Raw genomic sequence first — 17,464 nt, forward strand, 5'->3', positions numbered from 1 at the left:
TGACAAACATGGAGCCTTACTTATGAGCAAAAAAACAAAATACTATATGCTTATTAATAATAGAACAGTAATAGAAGAAGAAAAACATAGGGTTGTCATGTCTCGTTCTTTACAAACCTTAATATTTATAAAGATTAGAAAGATTCTTGGATGCTGGTGCTATCTGGTGAGACACTGCCTCCTGCTGTGAGCAGCCAAATTAGCCCAGTACTGTGATTTAGCAGCTGAATTAGCCCAATTTGTGCTTCCACTTCTCTGCTGTTGGGAAAATTAATGTTTACACAGTATCTTAAATATAAATAGGAAGCTAGAAATTATAGCATAAGGGAAGCGAAAACGGAAGGAGAAAAACCTGTAGCCATCAGAGTTAAGGACAGAAGGAGTTTTTCCAAGTATGTGAGGAACAAAAGAAATTCTAAAAATGATACTGGTCCGTTACTAGATGGAAATGGTAAACTTGTCAATAATACAGAAGAGGCAGAAGTGTACAATAAATATTTCTTCTCTGTTTGGTAAAAAGACGGACTGCTATCATGATACTGCTACATCTGAAATACTTTCCATTCCAACAGAATCTGGGGTGGTTGATGCAGCTGCTACAATTAGACATTCTCGTGCAGAGAGCCAAGGGTATAGAGGGGCGTGGTTACACAACTCCCTCTCCATTGAACAGCAGCTACAAAGCAAGACTTTTTTTTAAAATCAACATTTCTGGATAACTTGCATCTGAGAGTTTTAAAGAGCTGGCCAAGGACTAATATTGATTTTTTTCCCCCCCAGTAAATCTAGGGACGTTCCAGAGGACCGGAACAAATCTAATGTTATGCCAATATTTAAAAAGGGTAAATGGGACAACCTGAGTAATTATAGGCCTGTTAGCTTGACATTGATCCTGGGCAGAATAATGGAATGGCTCATACAGGATTTGATTAATAAATAATTAAGGGAGAGTAATATAGTTAAAGCCAATCAGCACAGGTTTGTGGAAAATAGATCCTATCAAACTAGCTTGATAACCTATTTTGTTGAGATTACAAGTTTGGGTGATAAAGGAATAGTGTTAATGTAATAAGCTTTTGTAAGATGTTTGACTTGGGACTGCAAGGGACATTTTGATTAAGAAACTAGAACAATGCAGATTCAACATGGCACACATTAAATGGATAAAAACTGGCTAATTCCTATGTCTCAATGTAATTGTTAATGGGATTCACCACTGAGCAGGTATTTCTAGTGCAGTGGTTCCCAAACTTTAACAGCCCGCGAACCCCTTTCACTAAATTATGAAATCTCGTGAACCCCCTCCTAAAAATGAATATTTTCAGGGATTTAAGTTTAAATTTCTTCAGTGTGATGGATGCCCCAACCGCCCACCCCTCTCTTCCTGGGGCTCGGGCTGCCGGCTCCCCCGCTGATGGGGACGGAGCTCGGGCTGCCAGCCCCAACTGCCCAGCCCTGCTGTCCCTGGGGCTCGGGCTGCCAGCCCCGCGCAGAGCGCTGGGGTTTGAGCTGCCGGCTCCCCCGCTGACCGCCAGGACTCGGGCTGCCAGCCCCAACTGCCCGTCCCTGCTCTCCCTGGGGCTCGGGGTGTCTGCCCTGCAACCCGGGTCCCACCTGCTGTCTCCAATGCATGGGGTCTTCTGTCCGCCATTAGTGAAATTTTTCTGGTGAACCCCCTGTAATGTTCTGCGAACCCCCAGGGGTTCACGAACCCCAGTTTGGGAACCACTGTTCTAGTGGGATTCCACAGGGATTGGTTGTTGGCCCTGTACTATTTAACATTTTTATCAATGACCTGGAAGAAAATATAAAACCGTTACTGATAAAGTTGCAGAGGATATAAACATTGAGGCAGTGGTGAATAATGAAGAGGCCAGGTCACTGATTCACAGTTATCTGGATTGCTTAATAAACTGGATGCAGGCAAACAATATGCAATTTAGTATGACAAAATGTAAAAGTCAGTACATCTAGGAAGAAAGAATGTAGGCCATACTTAGAAGATGGGGGATTTTGTCTTGGGAAGCAGTGACTCTGAAAAGGATGAGGGGGTTAAGGTGGATTATCAGATGAACATGAACTACCTGTGCGACAGTGAGGCCAAAGGGCTAATGTGATCTTTGGTTGTATAAACAGGAGAATCCTGAGTAGGAGTAGGGAGATTATATTATCTGTGTATTAGGCACTGGTGCGACCGCTACAGAAATGCTGTGTCCAGTTCTGATGCCCACAGTTCAAAGATGTTGATAAATTGGAGGGGGTTCAGAGAAAAGTCAGGAGAATGATTAAAGAATTAGAAAACATGTAATCTTCTTTGAATGCTTGCTCATGTCGATTCCATATTAGATGTGTGCACATACATGTGCATGGCTGCTGGAGATTTTTCCCTTAGTGGTATCCGTAGGGCTGTCTCTGGTGCCTCCTGGAGTCCCGTGCTAATGTGCTGGTATATGGGGTGCTGCCGGCCCTGTGCCCTCTGTTTCTTCTTACCGCCCATGACGGTCACTTTCTACGGATACTACCGGGGGAAAATGTTTGGCAGCTGTGCATGTGGGCGCGCCCAGACCTAACATGGAATGGACGTGAGCAGCACATCTCGAATATAACATTTATGAAAGGTAGGTAACCATTTTTTAAAGTTGAAGACTCAAGGAGCTCTATCTGTTTAGTTTAACAAAGAGTTAAGATGTGGCTTGATTATAGTCTATAACTACCTACTTGGGGAACAGAAGTTTGATATTAGAGGGCTCTTCAGTCTAGCAGACAAAGGTATAACAAGATCCAATGGCTGGAAAGTGAAGTTAGACAAGTTTAGATTAGAAATAAGGCACAAATTTTTAATAGTGAGATTAATTATCAAGGGTTGTGATCAGGGCCGGCTCCAGCTTTTTTGCCACCCGAAGTGGCGAAGCGAAAAAAGGAAAAAAAAAAAAGATAAAGCCAATCAGCGGCACTTCGGTGGCAGCTCAATCACTCCGCTTCATTCTTCGGCGGCAATTCAGCGGCGGGTCCTTTGCTCCCTTCCTTCCTCTTCGGCGGCACTTTGGCGGCAGCTCAAAGAGGAAGAGAGGGACTGAGGGACCCGCCGCCGAATTGCTGCCGAAGACCCGGACTTGCCGCCCCTTTCCATTGGCTGCTGCAAGCACCTGCTTCCTTCGCTGGTGCCTGGAGCCGGCCCTGGTTGTGGTGGATTTTCCATCACAGGAAATTTTTTAAATGAATATAGGAGTTGATTCAGGCAAGTCCTATGGCCTGTGTTATACAGGACATCAGACAAAATATTAAAATGTTCACTTCTGGCCATATAGTCTATAAACAATATGATTTTTCCCCTGAAAGAATTCTCTTTTCATTATAGTGTCCCCATCCTTTTTTCCATTCAGCCACTTTTGAACATTTTTTACTTCAGTTATTGTAAATGTCAGTTACTATTTATTACAATATTTGTCATTTCTGTTTCTTCTTTGCTCTAATTTTGGCTAACCAAGAGAATGATTTTCAATTTAAACACCATGAGAGTCTAATATTTGTATCATGTTTTTTACACAGTACACTTCACACTAGAACTCAGTATTTCTCAAATGAGTGCATTTTTTATGCCATAGAATCCCAAATACTGTGCATATTTAGTGCTGGAGTGATTGCTATACCTAAAATGCTGGCATTTCTGAGGGGATGAAATGCAGCAGCTATTCTGTGCTAGCAATGCCATACAACATTATTTTTAGACAACAAAATTGAGAATAATATATTCTTTTCTCTCTTGGATAAGAAAAAATAACTTTTCCTATATGATTGTAAGTAGTCAGTTCCTTAATTTTATTTTTCAGCTTTTAGATACCTTTGTTTAAGCACACTGTAATAGGACTGATTCAGTACTTTGATGAGCGAATCCCAGAGAGCACTTAAGTACTGTAAGAAATGCTATGGATAATTTAATAGGTTTTGGGTCTTCCATTTAGGTTTCTGATAAACTCAGTCTAGTCTGGTGTTAAGGGGGCATGCACAGATGGAAGTGCCTTTTTTCAGATGAGATGTAAAAAGGAGAACTTAGTCAATTGTGGTCATTAAAAAAACATTGGTACCTTTATTTTCGACCAAGGCATTGAGCTGAGTGTCCTGACACTGATAACTATATATTGTATCTATCTAAATTCTGTAATTTCAACTGGGATATGGTAATTCATAGCAGTGCTGAAGTACAAAATAATACTATCATAAAGTTGAATGCCCAGTGAACCTCATTCTATTCTCTTTAGCAGAACTGAACAAGGTTCCATGGGATATCAAATACTTTTATTCAAGTTAAATGCTAGTTTGAGGCTCATGTCAACAGCTTATGTACATTGGTATAGCTCCAGTGAAGTTAATGGAGCAATGTCAGTTTACTCCAGCAGAGGTTCTGGCCCTGTGTGTAACATAAAGAGAGACCTCATTTTACTCTGCTAAAAATTACCACTGCTATGGCCAAGAGAATTAGTCATGTAATTGAGATGGATTTAAATAAAAGGAAAAATCTGCCAGGACAGTGGAAACACATACAGGAAAGGGAAGAAGAAAGGACACTGGCAGCATGTCTGTCAAAGTAAAGGAATTTGGGTGATAGCTCAAGTGAGGGTTAGTGGTTTTCATGACAGACCTAGACTTTGGCGTGATGCTGAAATGTGACTATGATACATCATTAATACATCTCTAACTTCCTTGCGTGGGTGGGTTAAAGACATGGTTACTATATTTAAAGTGTGCATTCAGGCAAATGTTCAAAAATATTCTTTCTAAAACCCCTTTAAACGATGATGTACTTTTCCAACAGTTTCTTTTGATCGTGCAATAGCAGATAAGTTATTTTCTCCATTTTCCTTCTTCCAGTCTTGGCTGCTTATGGTACAGCAGACAGAGCAACTTAGCAGGATAATGAAGACACATGCAGAAGATCTTAACTCTGGGCCACTACATAGACTTACAGTGATGATCAAAGACAAGCAACAAGTAAAGAAAAGTTACATAGGTGTTCATCAGCAAATTGAGGCAGAGATGTTCAAGGTACCTTATTATACATGATATTTTTTAAAATTTACTAAATTACTAAAGCTTTATAAAGTAGTATATAGAATTATTTCATATAAATACTCACGTGAATACTGCAGATGCCACTATTCCTCTTTATCTTGCAATACAAATACTAATTTATTATAATTGGATTGCATTTTCTTCTTGTTTAACCCAGTTCCTCCATTTTTCTACAAGTTACTAGCTGAAAAGACAGAGGTGGGAAACTGTCCTGCAAGTGAATTCAGTTAGGCTAACTGCTCTGGAACTTTACTCCTTCCAGTAGAGTGTGACTGTGTGAATCCCTTCTCCTGTCTCCTCTAGGCATTCCTGGGGTCAGGGCTTGAAAAATCCACTAATCTAAGGCAAGTAAAAGCTTTTCTTGATGAGTGCTGTAAGTTTCTGAGGAATCTAAGCTTGTGATTCAAAAAAAATTCTACCTTTCAGCAGCCACAGTGGGTTTTGGGGTGGACTTCAAATGTATCTGATACCTAGGATCCAGAGGCTGATATGAATAATGGAGCCCCCAAACGAGTATGGCAACAAATTTTCAATGAGCAATAATCATCCCTCGGATTAACTTCATTGGATACAATATTACTACTGAAATTTAAGGGGACAGCTTCCTATTAGGAATCCCAGCAACCTCCACTTTCCCAGCAGCTGGTGGGAGATTGACATGTCACATGGGTGTCCTCCTTATTATTCTGTGGTTAATAGTTTGACTTCTCAGCCTATCGGGTGCCTGGTAAAACTTCCAAATCCTGTGAGTGGGCCTATGAATGGATGTGCTTGGGTGTATCAAATAATATGAGATATACCTATCTCATAGAACTGGAAGGGACCCCGAAAGGTCATTGAGTCCAGCCCCCTGCCTTCACTAGCAGGACCAAGTACTGATTTTGCCCCAGATCCCTAAGTGGCTCCTTCAAGGATTGAACTCACAACCCTAAGCTTAGCAGGCTAATGCTCAAACCACTGAGCTATCCCTCCTTATTCTAGGGTGGTGGGAAAGATTGATGGAATAAGTTAGGAAGAAAAAGTACAAAATATGGAGCGAGAGTGAGTGAGGGAAGGGAAAAAAGGAGACACAAAATCTAAGGTGGGTAGAAAACAATTTAGAGAGGGAAAAAATGGAGGAGGTGGTAGTGGAAGAACACTGGAGAGAACTCTATACTATACCATGTTCTGCTATAGGACAGAAAAAAAGATGACATATTGTGATGGGTTGCCCCCGTTCAAGATGCCACCTGGATCTGATGTGCTAAGATACCACTGAACCTGCCTATTCTGCCAGCTTGGCCCCCCCTTTAGACTGTCTTGCCAAGCCAGGCTCCTAAGCCTCCTCTAGCGCGCACACAGGCAGGGCCACAGCCCGCTGCGGGAAGACTCAGCTTAAAGGACTTGCCCCAGCACTCAGGTGCCCACCTCACTTGGAGTGCAGAGCCAAAGGTATATTGTGAAATCCGCCCCCTCTAGGGTGACCAGATGTCCCAATTTTATAGGGACAGTCCCGATTTTTGTGTCTTTTTCTTATATAGGCTCCTATTACCCCACAGCCCTGTCCCGATTTTTCACGCTTGCCGTCTGGTCACCCTAGCCCCCTCCCTCAATGAGGAGATATGCACAACTTCTTGACGTCCTCCCCCATTAGAAATTACAGAAACTGGGTTTAATAATAAACAAAATAAATGTATTAACTATAAAAGGCAGATTTTTAAGTGGTTAAAGGGGAAGCAAACAGAACAAAGCAGATTACTGAGCAAATAAAACAAAACACGCAAACTAAGCTTGATTCACTAAAGAAACAGGTTACAAAATGTAATTTCTCACCCTAAATGTTGAATTTAGGCAGGATTCAGAGTTTATGTAGCTCAGAGTTCGTTATTTTTCTTACAGACTGGACCCCTGTCTCAGTCTGGACTTACCCCTGCCTTTCCCTTCGGGTTGTTATTTTGTGTCCCTTCAGGTACTTTCAGCAATCTTTCTTCGTGTGTAGGCAATGGAGGAGACTCTGGAATGCCTTCCCTCCCAGCCTTAAATAGAATTTACACAAGGCGGGAAGCCTTTTGTTGCCCAAACTTGACCTTCCCCTCCTGTGAGTGGAAAATTACTAGAAGTCCAAGATAGTATTTAGTACCAGGTGGCAGGACCACCTGACCTAGTAGTGTCACAGCTAGTCCCAGGAGGACTCTCAGGAAGGAGAGAGATTAGTATCTTCACAGTTCTGTTGTTTCTCCCTAATGGGCCATCAGGGCTGTGATGGCTGGTTGTCTGGTGGGTGTCTCCCAATTACACACAGTTACATAGTCAATATTCCTAATTTTAGATAAGGAAGTGATACATGCATACAAATTGGATAATCACATTCAGGAAATCATAACCTTTCCAAAGATATCTTACATGAGCCATCATGTATAAAGTTTATCTGTTATGTCATATCCATATCATAATCATATTTTCATAAAGAATATGGAGTGTAAGATCACAAATATATTTGACAAAAAAAATTCTGCTGATCAACCAACCCTAATAAGTTTTTTATTTATTTGTGTGTGTGTGTATATATATATTTTTTTTAATTAAGTTTTTTGACAGTAAATTACAATTAACTACAGTACATGAGCCTTGCGAGGCCTACTTTTTAGCTGAAGCAGATCATGGTTTGGCAGTAAGGCCACACAGGTATTTTTTACCCTGGCCAGTAGACTATGTTGTCTTCTAGATGTTGAGTTTTTCAAGCCCTTCCTGAGGTCCTCTAGACAAGTGTATGGATTGATTTTTGATGAGATACTGTGTATTCTTATAGTCTTACCTGCTGTTGTCTGTCCAGTGGTTTTGTGCCTTTGGAGCACTTATTGAATGGCTCATTGAGCTACTTACTTGTCCACATAAGGCCTCTTCTATAGTACACAGCAGAATTTCTGCCTTGTTAGATAGAATATCAAAATACCCTTAGCCCCCTAGGACACTATCCAATATTCAACAAGATTATCAGCCGTGCTGATTGGAGTCCATAGGACACGCTGGATAAAATCTTGCCATAGAGGAGTAATTATAGCAAAATAAAAACATGGTCGTTTCGTATTCCAGAGAATCCTTGTTTGAGGAATCCCTTGATACATCCCTTAAGGACTTACTTGAAAACAAACAAAACTCATGCTTTCCACACATGTCAATGGTAAAGACTCTACCTTCAGGTTTATTCCAGTCCCATTGCGAATCTCAGACATTCTTCTTTCTGTAACAATTGGAGAAAAAGAGGGGCTTATGATGTTACTAAGACAAAAATATCAGATACACATCACAGCCCTGGATGCTAGTAGTACGCACTTTAGGGATTGTCTACACAATGCCTTACTCCACACCAGTGGGAGTGTAAATTCTAATGCATACCAGCATGTTGTGCACTAACTGGCTTTCGTTAATGTACTATTGTTTGAAATGTGACTACATTAACATGTACTACGGAATGTTAGTGTGCACCAGCAGGGTCCACGTAAGACACTTGGTGTGCAACACTCTGGTCTGCATTAGAATGTACATCCCTCTGGTGTGGACTAAGACACCATGTAGATAAAACCAAAGATAATTTTGACTATCTTAATCCTCTTAGATTTATTCAGATAGGGAGTTTCTGGCTTTGTTTTCATCACTGACAGAAGAGCATATTGAGACAGGTGAGGCAGATCCATTTCACAGTTAAATACAAAGATTTCTCATAACTAATCTCATTTCCCTGTGTTTGTTCTTCACTCTTCTGTAAAAGGACCAGTTTCTAATTGTGCTCAGCACCTCCTAATCATGGGATGAGTAACATCAGTACCCTCGGCATTTAAGAGTCCAACTCCATTTATTTACTTTGGTTTCATTGATTTACCATCCTTTCAGAACTTCAAAATTGAGTCTGTTTGATTCATTCTTCTAGCCAGTGCCCCGGGATATTTATCTACAGAAACCAATTGCTTCACAGCACCAACAGTATTTCAGTTTCTTCCTTGGAAACCTGTAGGTCTAGTCTGTCAAAAAGTCCTTTCCTGTCCAGTGTCTATTTTAACAACACATGGAAATCTGACTGATTGGGTGTGTGCGTGCATGCATGCTTGTGGGAGCAGGATAACTCAAGAAATGGTCCTGCTCTGACTTAAACTTTCCCATAACTGGTCTAGACTGGAGCTAAGAATTGAAAGACGTGCCCTGGTTGCTTTTTGTGGAGTTCTGACAGTTAACCAATTGCTAGTTTTGTAAAACAATTCAGTAGCTGAGGCTTATGTGACCTAGCAAAAGAGAATCATGAACCCCAGCCGTCCCAGTCGTCACATTCCTCATAATGGAGAAAAAATGTAAGAGCAGTCCATTTTGCAGAAAAGTTAAGTGTTCTCTCAGATTGACTGAGCACAAGTGATCTCTCCTAGTCCATGAATGTTTGAAGTCACTCTATCAAAGAATCTCTTGTGCCTCTCTTTCAATGCACAGCTCTTCAGGTTTTTCTTTTGATACCAGAGCCCAATGGATTGTCAAATGTCTTCTCAATCCCATGCTCCAGTGGTCTTTTGTACTTGCTGCTCACTTCTTTTCCTCCACAATGTGCTAAAGGTTTGAACTGTAAAAGGCAATGCTATTCTTGTAGCTCCTTTGCCAAAAATGTCCTGGTTCACGGAGCTGGTCCAGTTGTCTATTGAAAGAAAGATTCTCTGACCCACATTTTCAATCTCTTTGTAGGAGCCAGTTGCTCCTCTAGACCTCCTAACTGGTGGCCTGGGTCATAAGAGATTAACTCTTCTATACAAAGGCACCTTTAATTGCATTTGAGAAATTTTTAAAATCCAGTCACTTTTCTGTGTTAGGCTTTGGAAGAAATTCTTTTAGTGTAACGAGGATCAGATAAGCATAAACAGTAGCTAATTAAAATCCTAATTTTTTTCTAGCAAGATTTGATTGGGATCTTTGGGCACTATCACAGCTTTAGTAATAATAAAGTAGATGTCCTGATGTGCTCCACCACACATTTGTGATGACAGCAGGTCCCCCTTACACACCAGATTTTCTTTTTTCTTTTAATTATAGCGTATAACAATATATTCAAGAGCATCCCTGAAATAATGAAAAAAGCATACATCCTTAATTTCTTGGAAATTAAATCCTGTAATTATCTTTTCCTAATGTTAAGAAGCCTTTAACTCCTGAAGGTAAGTGTTTTAATAACTTTCCTATTTTTGCTTTATTCATAGGTCACAAAGACAGAACTGGAGAAATTAAAATCTAGTTACAGACAATTAATAAAAGAAGTTAACTCTGCCAAAGAGAAGTATAAAGAAGCTGTGGCTAAAGGTATGTTACTAGTGACTAATAAATAGTGGTCATTTTAGCTCTTTTTATTATTGCCTTTACTAATTATTATTGCCTGAAAATAGTTATAATAAAACAAAGTGACATTTCTGTTTCGAGCAGCTCAGTTGATGAAATATCACAAAGCTGAAATAAGACAGATTAATTGTAATAATATATATTTACACATTTCTTGATAGTACAGTTTTCTAAAGAATTCATGGGGTATGTGATGGCCCTTTCTTTTAAACTTTCATCCTTTCGTTAGGTTTATTCAGATCATAAAATAGATAAAACAGGTTGGCTATAGTGGTGCTGTAGCAGCAAATGCCACTGATAAGGTGGAGTTCCAACTGTGATCTCACTACATCTTATTATGCTCTAAATACTGGTTATAGCAACTGTATCAGGGAAAACACAGATCCTGAAGGACTTAACTTGGCTCTTGACATTTAAATAGAAGAGAAACTGATCATAAACTATTTTGTTTAAGTATGTATTTATTTGTAGTTTTAGACTGGGATTTTCAAAGGTGTCTAAGGGAGCTAAGTATTCAAATTACTTGGAAATTCAGTAGGAAGTTGAATGCCTAATTTCCTCAGAGTCCTTTGGAAGTCCCTATCTTAAAACCTATGTGTATATTTGTTAATTGTTTTAGATCTTAAATATTTTTCTTTGTATATTTCTAAAAACATTTTTTACCTTGGAAATAAATCAGATTCAATGAACACTGGAGTGTGAATATAACAGGCTCTAACCCAACTTTTCACTTTTTCTTCATATTTAGTATTTATTTTACATTAGCACCTATAATCTTAATCAAGGATCAGAGCCCCATTGTGCTCTGCACTGCACTGATAACTAACAAAGAAAACAGTTCCTGCCTCAGGAAACTTACATTCTATATTGCAGACAATAAACAGGTGGATGCAACAGACAATTGGGGTAGGACTGAGTTGGGAGGCTTAGGTAACAATTAAAGATAGTTGGGCTTCACAGTACTTATTGGTCTTCAGATTTATTTAAAAACAAAATCTGTCTGTCATTACTTTATCATTCCATCTGGTTTCCAAAGTTATTCACAAGTTTCTGTGATAATTCCTAAGAAAGTACAGGCATTACCGGCTATTTAGGAAATGGAAAAGGTTTTGTAACCTTGTAAAAAATAGAGCATACTATCTTTTATTCCTTTCTCTTCTGCTCACTGTGGGCCTGATTCTGCATTTCTTGTGAATCCAAAATTCCCATTCAAGTCCATTAGAATTTTGGATTCACAAGTAATGTAGATTGAGGCTGGTGTGTTACTGATCTTCCGAGTATTTGAAATTAGCATTTCCCCAAACCGCTGAGTGCTGCAAACGAAAATAAAATTATTTTTTTTCGGACTGACTTACCTGTCCTTCCACTGTTTACCTCATCCCCAGCTTCATTTTGTTTGTTCTTGTAGCACATTTTTATTCAATTAATACTCTCTTCCCACACCAGTATAATGTGTGACAGCATTTCTAAACTTTGGGTTATGACCTTGAATATGACCCTGGGTCCGATTCTGTTCAATATCTTCATCAATGATTTGGCTAATGGCATAGAGAGTACACTTATAAAGTTTGCGGACGATACCAAGCTGGGAGGGGTTGCAAGTGCTTTGGAGGATAGGATTAAAATTCAAAATGATCTGGACAAACTGGAGAAATGGTCTAAAGTAAATAGGATGAAATTCAATAAGGACAAATGCAAAGTACTCCACTTAGGAAGGAACACTCAGTTGCACACATACAAAATGGGAAATGACTGCCTAGGTAGGAGTACTGCTGAAAGGGATCTGGGGGTCATAGTGGATCACAAGCTAAATATGAGTCAACAGTGTAACGCTGTTGCAAAAAAAGCAAACATCATTCTGGGATGTATTAGCAGAAGTATTGTAAGCAAGACACGAGAAGTAATTCTTCCGCTCTACTCTGTGCTGATTAGGCCTCAATTGGAGTATTGTGTCCAGTTCTGGGTACCAAATTTCAGGAAAAATGTGGACAAATTGGGGAAAGCATAGGTGCCAACTTTTCCTGGCGCCGGCAGGTGCTCGTGCCCCCAGCCCTGCCCCGCCCCATTCCAACCCCTTCCCCAAATCCCCGCCCTAGCCCTGCCTCTTCCCTGAGTGCACGGTGTTCCCCTTCTTCCCCCCTCTCTCCCAGTGCTTGCCGCTGCAAAACAGCTGTTTCACAGCGGGAAGCGCTGGGAGCTAGGGGGAGAAGTGGCGCACTCAGGGGAGGAGGCGGAAGTGGTGCGGAGGTGAGATGGGGCGGGGAGCTGCCGGTGGGTGCAGAGCAGCCACCAATTTTTTTCCCTGTGAGTGCCCCAGCCCCGGAGCACCCACGGAATCAGGGCCTATAGGAGAAAGTCCAAAGAAGAGCAACAAAAGTGCTTAAAGGTCTAGAAAACATGACCTACGATGGAAGATTGAAAAAATTGGGTTTGTTTAGTCTGGAGAAGAGAAGACTGAGAGGGGACATGAGAACAGTTTTCAAGTACATAAAAGGTTGTTACAGGGAGGAAGATAAATTGTTGTTCTTAACCTCTGAGGATAGAACAAGAAGCAATGGGCTTAAATTGCAGCAAGGGCGGTTTAGGTTGGACATTAGGAAAAACTTCCTAAGTGTCAGAGTGGTTAAGCACTGGAATAAAATGCCTAGGGAGGTTGTGGAATCTCCATCATTGGGGATATTTAAGAGCAGGTTGGACAAACACCTGTCAAGGATGGTCTAGATAATACTTAGTCGTGCCTTGAGTACAGGGGACTGGACTAGATGACCACTTGAGGTCCCTTCCAGTTCTATGATTCTATGCCTTAGCCCGTTGCTTGTGTCAGTGGCTCTTCTGAACTTTTTATGGTCCGAGACATGCTTATGATCATTAAGCGAAGTTTCCATTTGCTAGAAATTAAAATCTGTTAGCACACTTGTCTATCACATTATTTACTTAATATGAAGAAAGCTGCAAGCATCTCAACATTTCTACAGTGGATGTTTGTGTGGTCTTAATTCTTGAGATGTTCAGAATTCTTAAAAGCTAGACAGTCTGCATTTGATTCATATTTGCTTGTAGAAAATTATTGGGCATGAGGCTTTTTGCATAGTTAATGGCTGCATTTAATTTTATTCATTTACTTCTATAATATCACTTAATAAAAACTTGTGTTAAAAAAAAAAAAAAAAAGCAGTACGGGGAGGACTTGTGTCCAGAAAGTTTGCTGGGTTCAGCAAAGTGGGTACAGTATATTTTTCTTTTAGAAACGTTGAAGAAGAACTACTCTAGTACTTCCTATAGAAAAACTAAAGCTGATACTGGAATTTAATAAACAAAAGATGGTGATTTCTAATTTCTCTTTATTTTATAAGTGCTGCAACCCCCTTTTTAAAAGTTGGGTGGAAGGGGCACGGAGAACGAGGAGTGAAAATGCATAAGTCCTGCAGCCCTGCACACAGACAGCAACAGGATAGTAAAAAAATGAGGAGAAGGGGAATGTTTGGCCCATAACCACCCCTCAGTTGTTTTCAACCCCTCCATATTATTTCCTGCCTATCTTCAAAAGATTTTGCAGTTGTATTAATTATTAAGCATGTTTTCATGTTCATTAAATATGCAATACGTATAAACAGATACAGATTGTATAAATATTTTTGAAGTACTAGTATAAAATATCTTTTAAAATGCACAACTGAGTTATAATAATTCAGTTTTTTTTATATTGGGGCTTAATAAGCTAGTATTAAGTGTACAGGTTCTAACTTTATATATTTTCTTTATTGCAAGATTTTAAAGAAGGAACAGACATGTTAAACAGATACAGCTAGTCTTTCACAGTCTACATTTCAACCTTATAATTATCATATAGCTGGAGGTTTGGCTAAATATCTGGTTTGAAACACCTAGAATAGCTGGGATAAGGAGTTTAAATTCTAACTTTATCAACTCAGTCACTCATTTTTCTAATATAGATAAATTGAGTTCCATTGCATTTACTGTGTACAATTCTGTTAGATGACATTTTAAAAAAACGATGCTTGCTATATGGGGATGTTAAAGATCCCACAACACATTTTTTTAGGGGGGAGGTTTTTGTCTTAGGGTCCTTGGCGAAAGTTTCACTTCCTCACACTGTGTAGTGTTGGCAGGCATGGATTCTATGGCTTACAAATGTATTTGATGTTGGTGACTATATTGATGCAAAGCATCTGGGCTTCTCTTTAGGTGCGACATTCTGATTAAAGAATTAGCATAGTAAAATATCAATATACTATTGTGACCAGGGTCCAGGATGGACCACACGGAGGAATGCCACACTTAGAGCAGACTGCAAGAAACAGGGCAGACAGTCCCCCCAAACTGGTGGTTTATTCTATAATTAGATTCACCAAGCTAATAACAAAAGAGCTTCTGTAGTACCACACTGGTTAACAAGAAGCCAGACACAGTCGCCTTTAAGCATTCCAGTCCTTGGCTCCTATTCAGGCAAACAGGTCTAATATAGTGAGGGGTTATTGAAAACCTAATTCATCCATATGTGAGGTTCGTATTAATCCCTAAAGATCAGACACTTAACCTCATATCAATATATGTCTCAGATTTTACCCATATACCACGCTGTCAGCCAATCCTTAATAAACTAACTGAAGATTTATTAATAATAAAGAAGAGTTACTGAATGGTTAAAAGATTATATACATTACAAATGCTTGTAAGGTCCTTATATCAGACTTGTAGCAGTGTTGGACAAATCTGCTGGCTTGCAAAAGTCTCTCTGGAATCATTCCCAAAGGTTAGAATTCAAATGCAGCATGGATGTAAAGTCTGTTAGTCTTTTCATGCATTTTTTAGGGTATTCCAAAAAACTACTTGGAAGATCTCAGTTCCAGGGCTTAAACTTTCCCTGTTTAAAGTTAAGCAGACTAGGGATGAAAGGATCAGTCCTGAGGTTTCTTTTTAGAGCTGAAGCAGGTTTTTCACATGCTTTGAGCACAGCAGGTGACTGAGGATTCTTTTTTGTTGAGCACACAATGACCCACCTCTTTGAAGTTAACATTCAATTTCCTATGCATATACAGGTAATCTAGTTACTCATTTGCATAAGGCAATTAGCCGGTCCTTCATTATAACAGAGACAGATAAGCTGAAGACAATATATTAATTTCCTGCAGTGTCTCACATCTTTGATCTTTGATCAGGTTAACTGAACAAAGTTGTCTGTGAGTGCAATTAAGGCATGAAAAGGACTTAGCATCTAAAAGCTAATTTGGTTACACTGGTAAACTTTTAATAGGATATAGGTAAACACAGGCAGATATACTTAGGCTTTACCCTTGATTTCTATTACTACAAATGAATGGGTTAATGATTGCTGGTCTAGTACATCTTTGAAATTCACATACAAGTGAATTGTCTTGTTACAATTGTAATGCCTCTTGTTAAGTTGTTAGGGGCCATGCACAGTTTGGCTAGTCTGCCCCTATCACAACCATATAAAATTGTTGATGGATTGATGGATAATCGATGGATCTCAAAATGTAATATTTAATGGGGAATCATCATCAATTAGGTGTGTTTCCATCTGTGTCCTGCAGGAATTGGTTCTTGTCCCAACACTAGTTAATATTTTCTTCAGTTATCCTGAAAATAATATAAAATCATTGATTATAACATTTACAGATTTCTTCATAAAAATTGGTGGAGAGGTAAATAGTGTAAGAACAGGTCACTTACAGAGAGCATCTGGATTACCTGGTAAACTGTCCATAAACACATATCAGTTTAGATAAAGCCAAATAAAACATAGTATATCTAGGAACTAAGATTGTAGGCCATACATATAGGATGGGGAACTGCATTCTGGAAAGCTGTGGCCTAAGGAGTTTGAAGTGATGGTGAATAACACTGGTCTACAATTTTTGAGAAGTCTTCTGCTTCAGAGATAAAGTGTGCTATTTATTATGTATTTTGATGTGTTGAATTCAAATATGACAATTAAAACAACTGATTGGCTACTGTTTCTAAGATATTTAAGTTTTTACATTTTATGTCTATGTATATTGTGTAGATAGTAGAGTTTTAATCATAAATTGTAAACCTAGGTCTTTTCATGTGTTTATGGTTGCTTTACATGATAATATTTCACCTGTCCTGTTTATGTAACACTTCAAAAATCAGCAAAAGGGTTATATAAATAAAATTTATTATGAAACAAAAGGCAAAAACCTATTATCTACATAGTTTAGTCCTATTCAGTGTCTACTCGGCGCTTCTTGGCTTGTCTCTTGTATTCATTAAATGGAGCATCTCTTGTCACTGTCCAGCAATAGTCTGCAAGCATTGATGGGCTCCATTTGCCCTGATAGCGTTTCTCCATTGTTGCAATGCCCTGGTGAAATCGCTCGCCGTGCTCGTCGCTCACTGCTCCGCAGTTTGGTGGGAAAAAATCTAGATGAGAGTGCAAAAAATGTATCTTTAGTGACATGTTGCAACCAAGGCTTTTGTATGCCTTGAGGAGGTTTTCCACCAACAACCTGTAGTTGTCTGCCTTGTTGTTTCCGAAAAAATTTATTGTCACTACCTGGAAGGCTTTCATGCCGTCTTTTCCTTGCCACGCAGTGCATGGTCAAATGCATCATCTCGAAGAAGTTCACGAATCTGAGGACCAACAAAGACACCTTCCTTTATCTTAGCTTCACTTAACCTTGGAAATTTTCCACGGAGGTACTTGAAAGCTGCTTGTGTTTTGTCAATGGCCTTGACAAAGTTCTTCATCAGAGCCAGCTTGATGTGTAAGGGTGGTAACAAAATCTTCCTTGATTCAACAAGTGGTGGATGCTGAACACTTTTCCTCCCAGGCTCCAATGACTGTCAGAGTGGCCAATCTTTCTTGATGTAGTGGGAATCTCTTGCCCGACTATCCCATTCACAGAGAAAACAGCAGTACTTTGTGTATCCAGTCTGCAGACCAAGCAAGAGAGCAACAACCTTCAAATCGCCACAAAGCTGCCACTGATGTTGGTCATAGTTTATGCACCTCAAAAGTTGTTTCATGTTGTCATAGGTT

The 17,464-nt window shown here is 39.6% G+C and overlaps 1 protein-coding gene across 2 annotated transcripts in view; it reads left to right on the plus strand.

Annotated features, from left to right (window-relative positions):
• Window positions 1-17,464, plus strand: part of FER (FER tyrosine kinase) — a 388,439-nt gene that overhangs the window by 26,492 nt on the left and 344,483 nt on the right. For both annotated transcript variants that reach the window (XM_029910950.1, XM_029910951.1), the window contains 2 exons: window positions 4,870-5,043; window positions 10,281-10,380. In XM_029910950.1, the coding sequence (XP_029766810.1) occupies window positions 4,870-5,043; window positions 10,281-10,380 (274 nt within the window). The remainder of the gene's footprint in view (window positions 1-4,869; window positions 5,044-10,280; window positions 10,381-17,464) is intronic.

This window comes from Terrapene carolina, unplaced genomic scaffold, assembly GCF_002925995.2.
Source record: "Terrapene carolina triunguis isolate 2854851 unplaced genomic scaffold, T_m_triunguis-2.0 Scaffold69, whole genome shotgun sequence".
NCBI lineage: Eukaryota > Metazoa > Chordata > Testudines > Emydidae > Terrapene > Terrapene triunguis.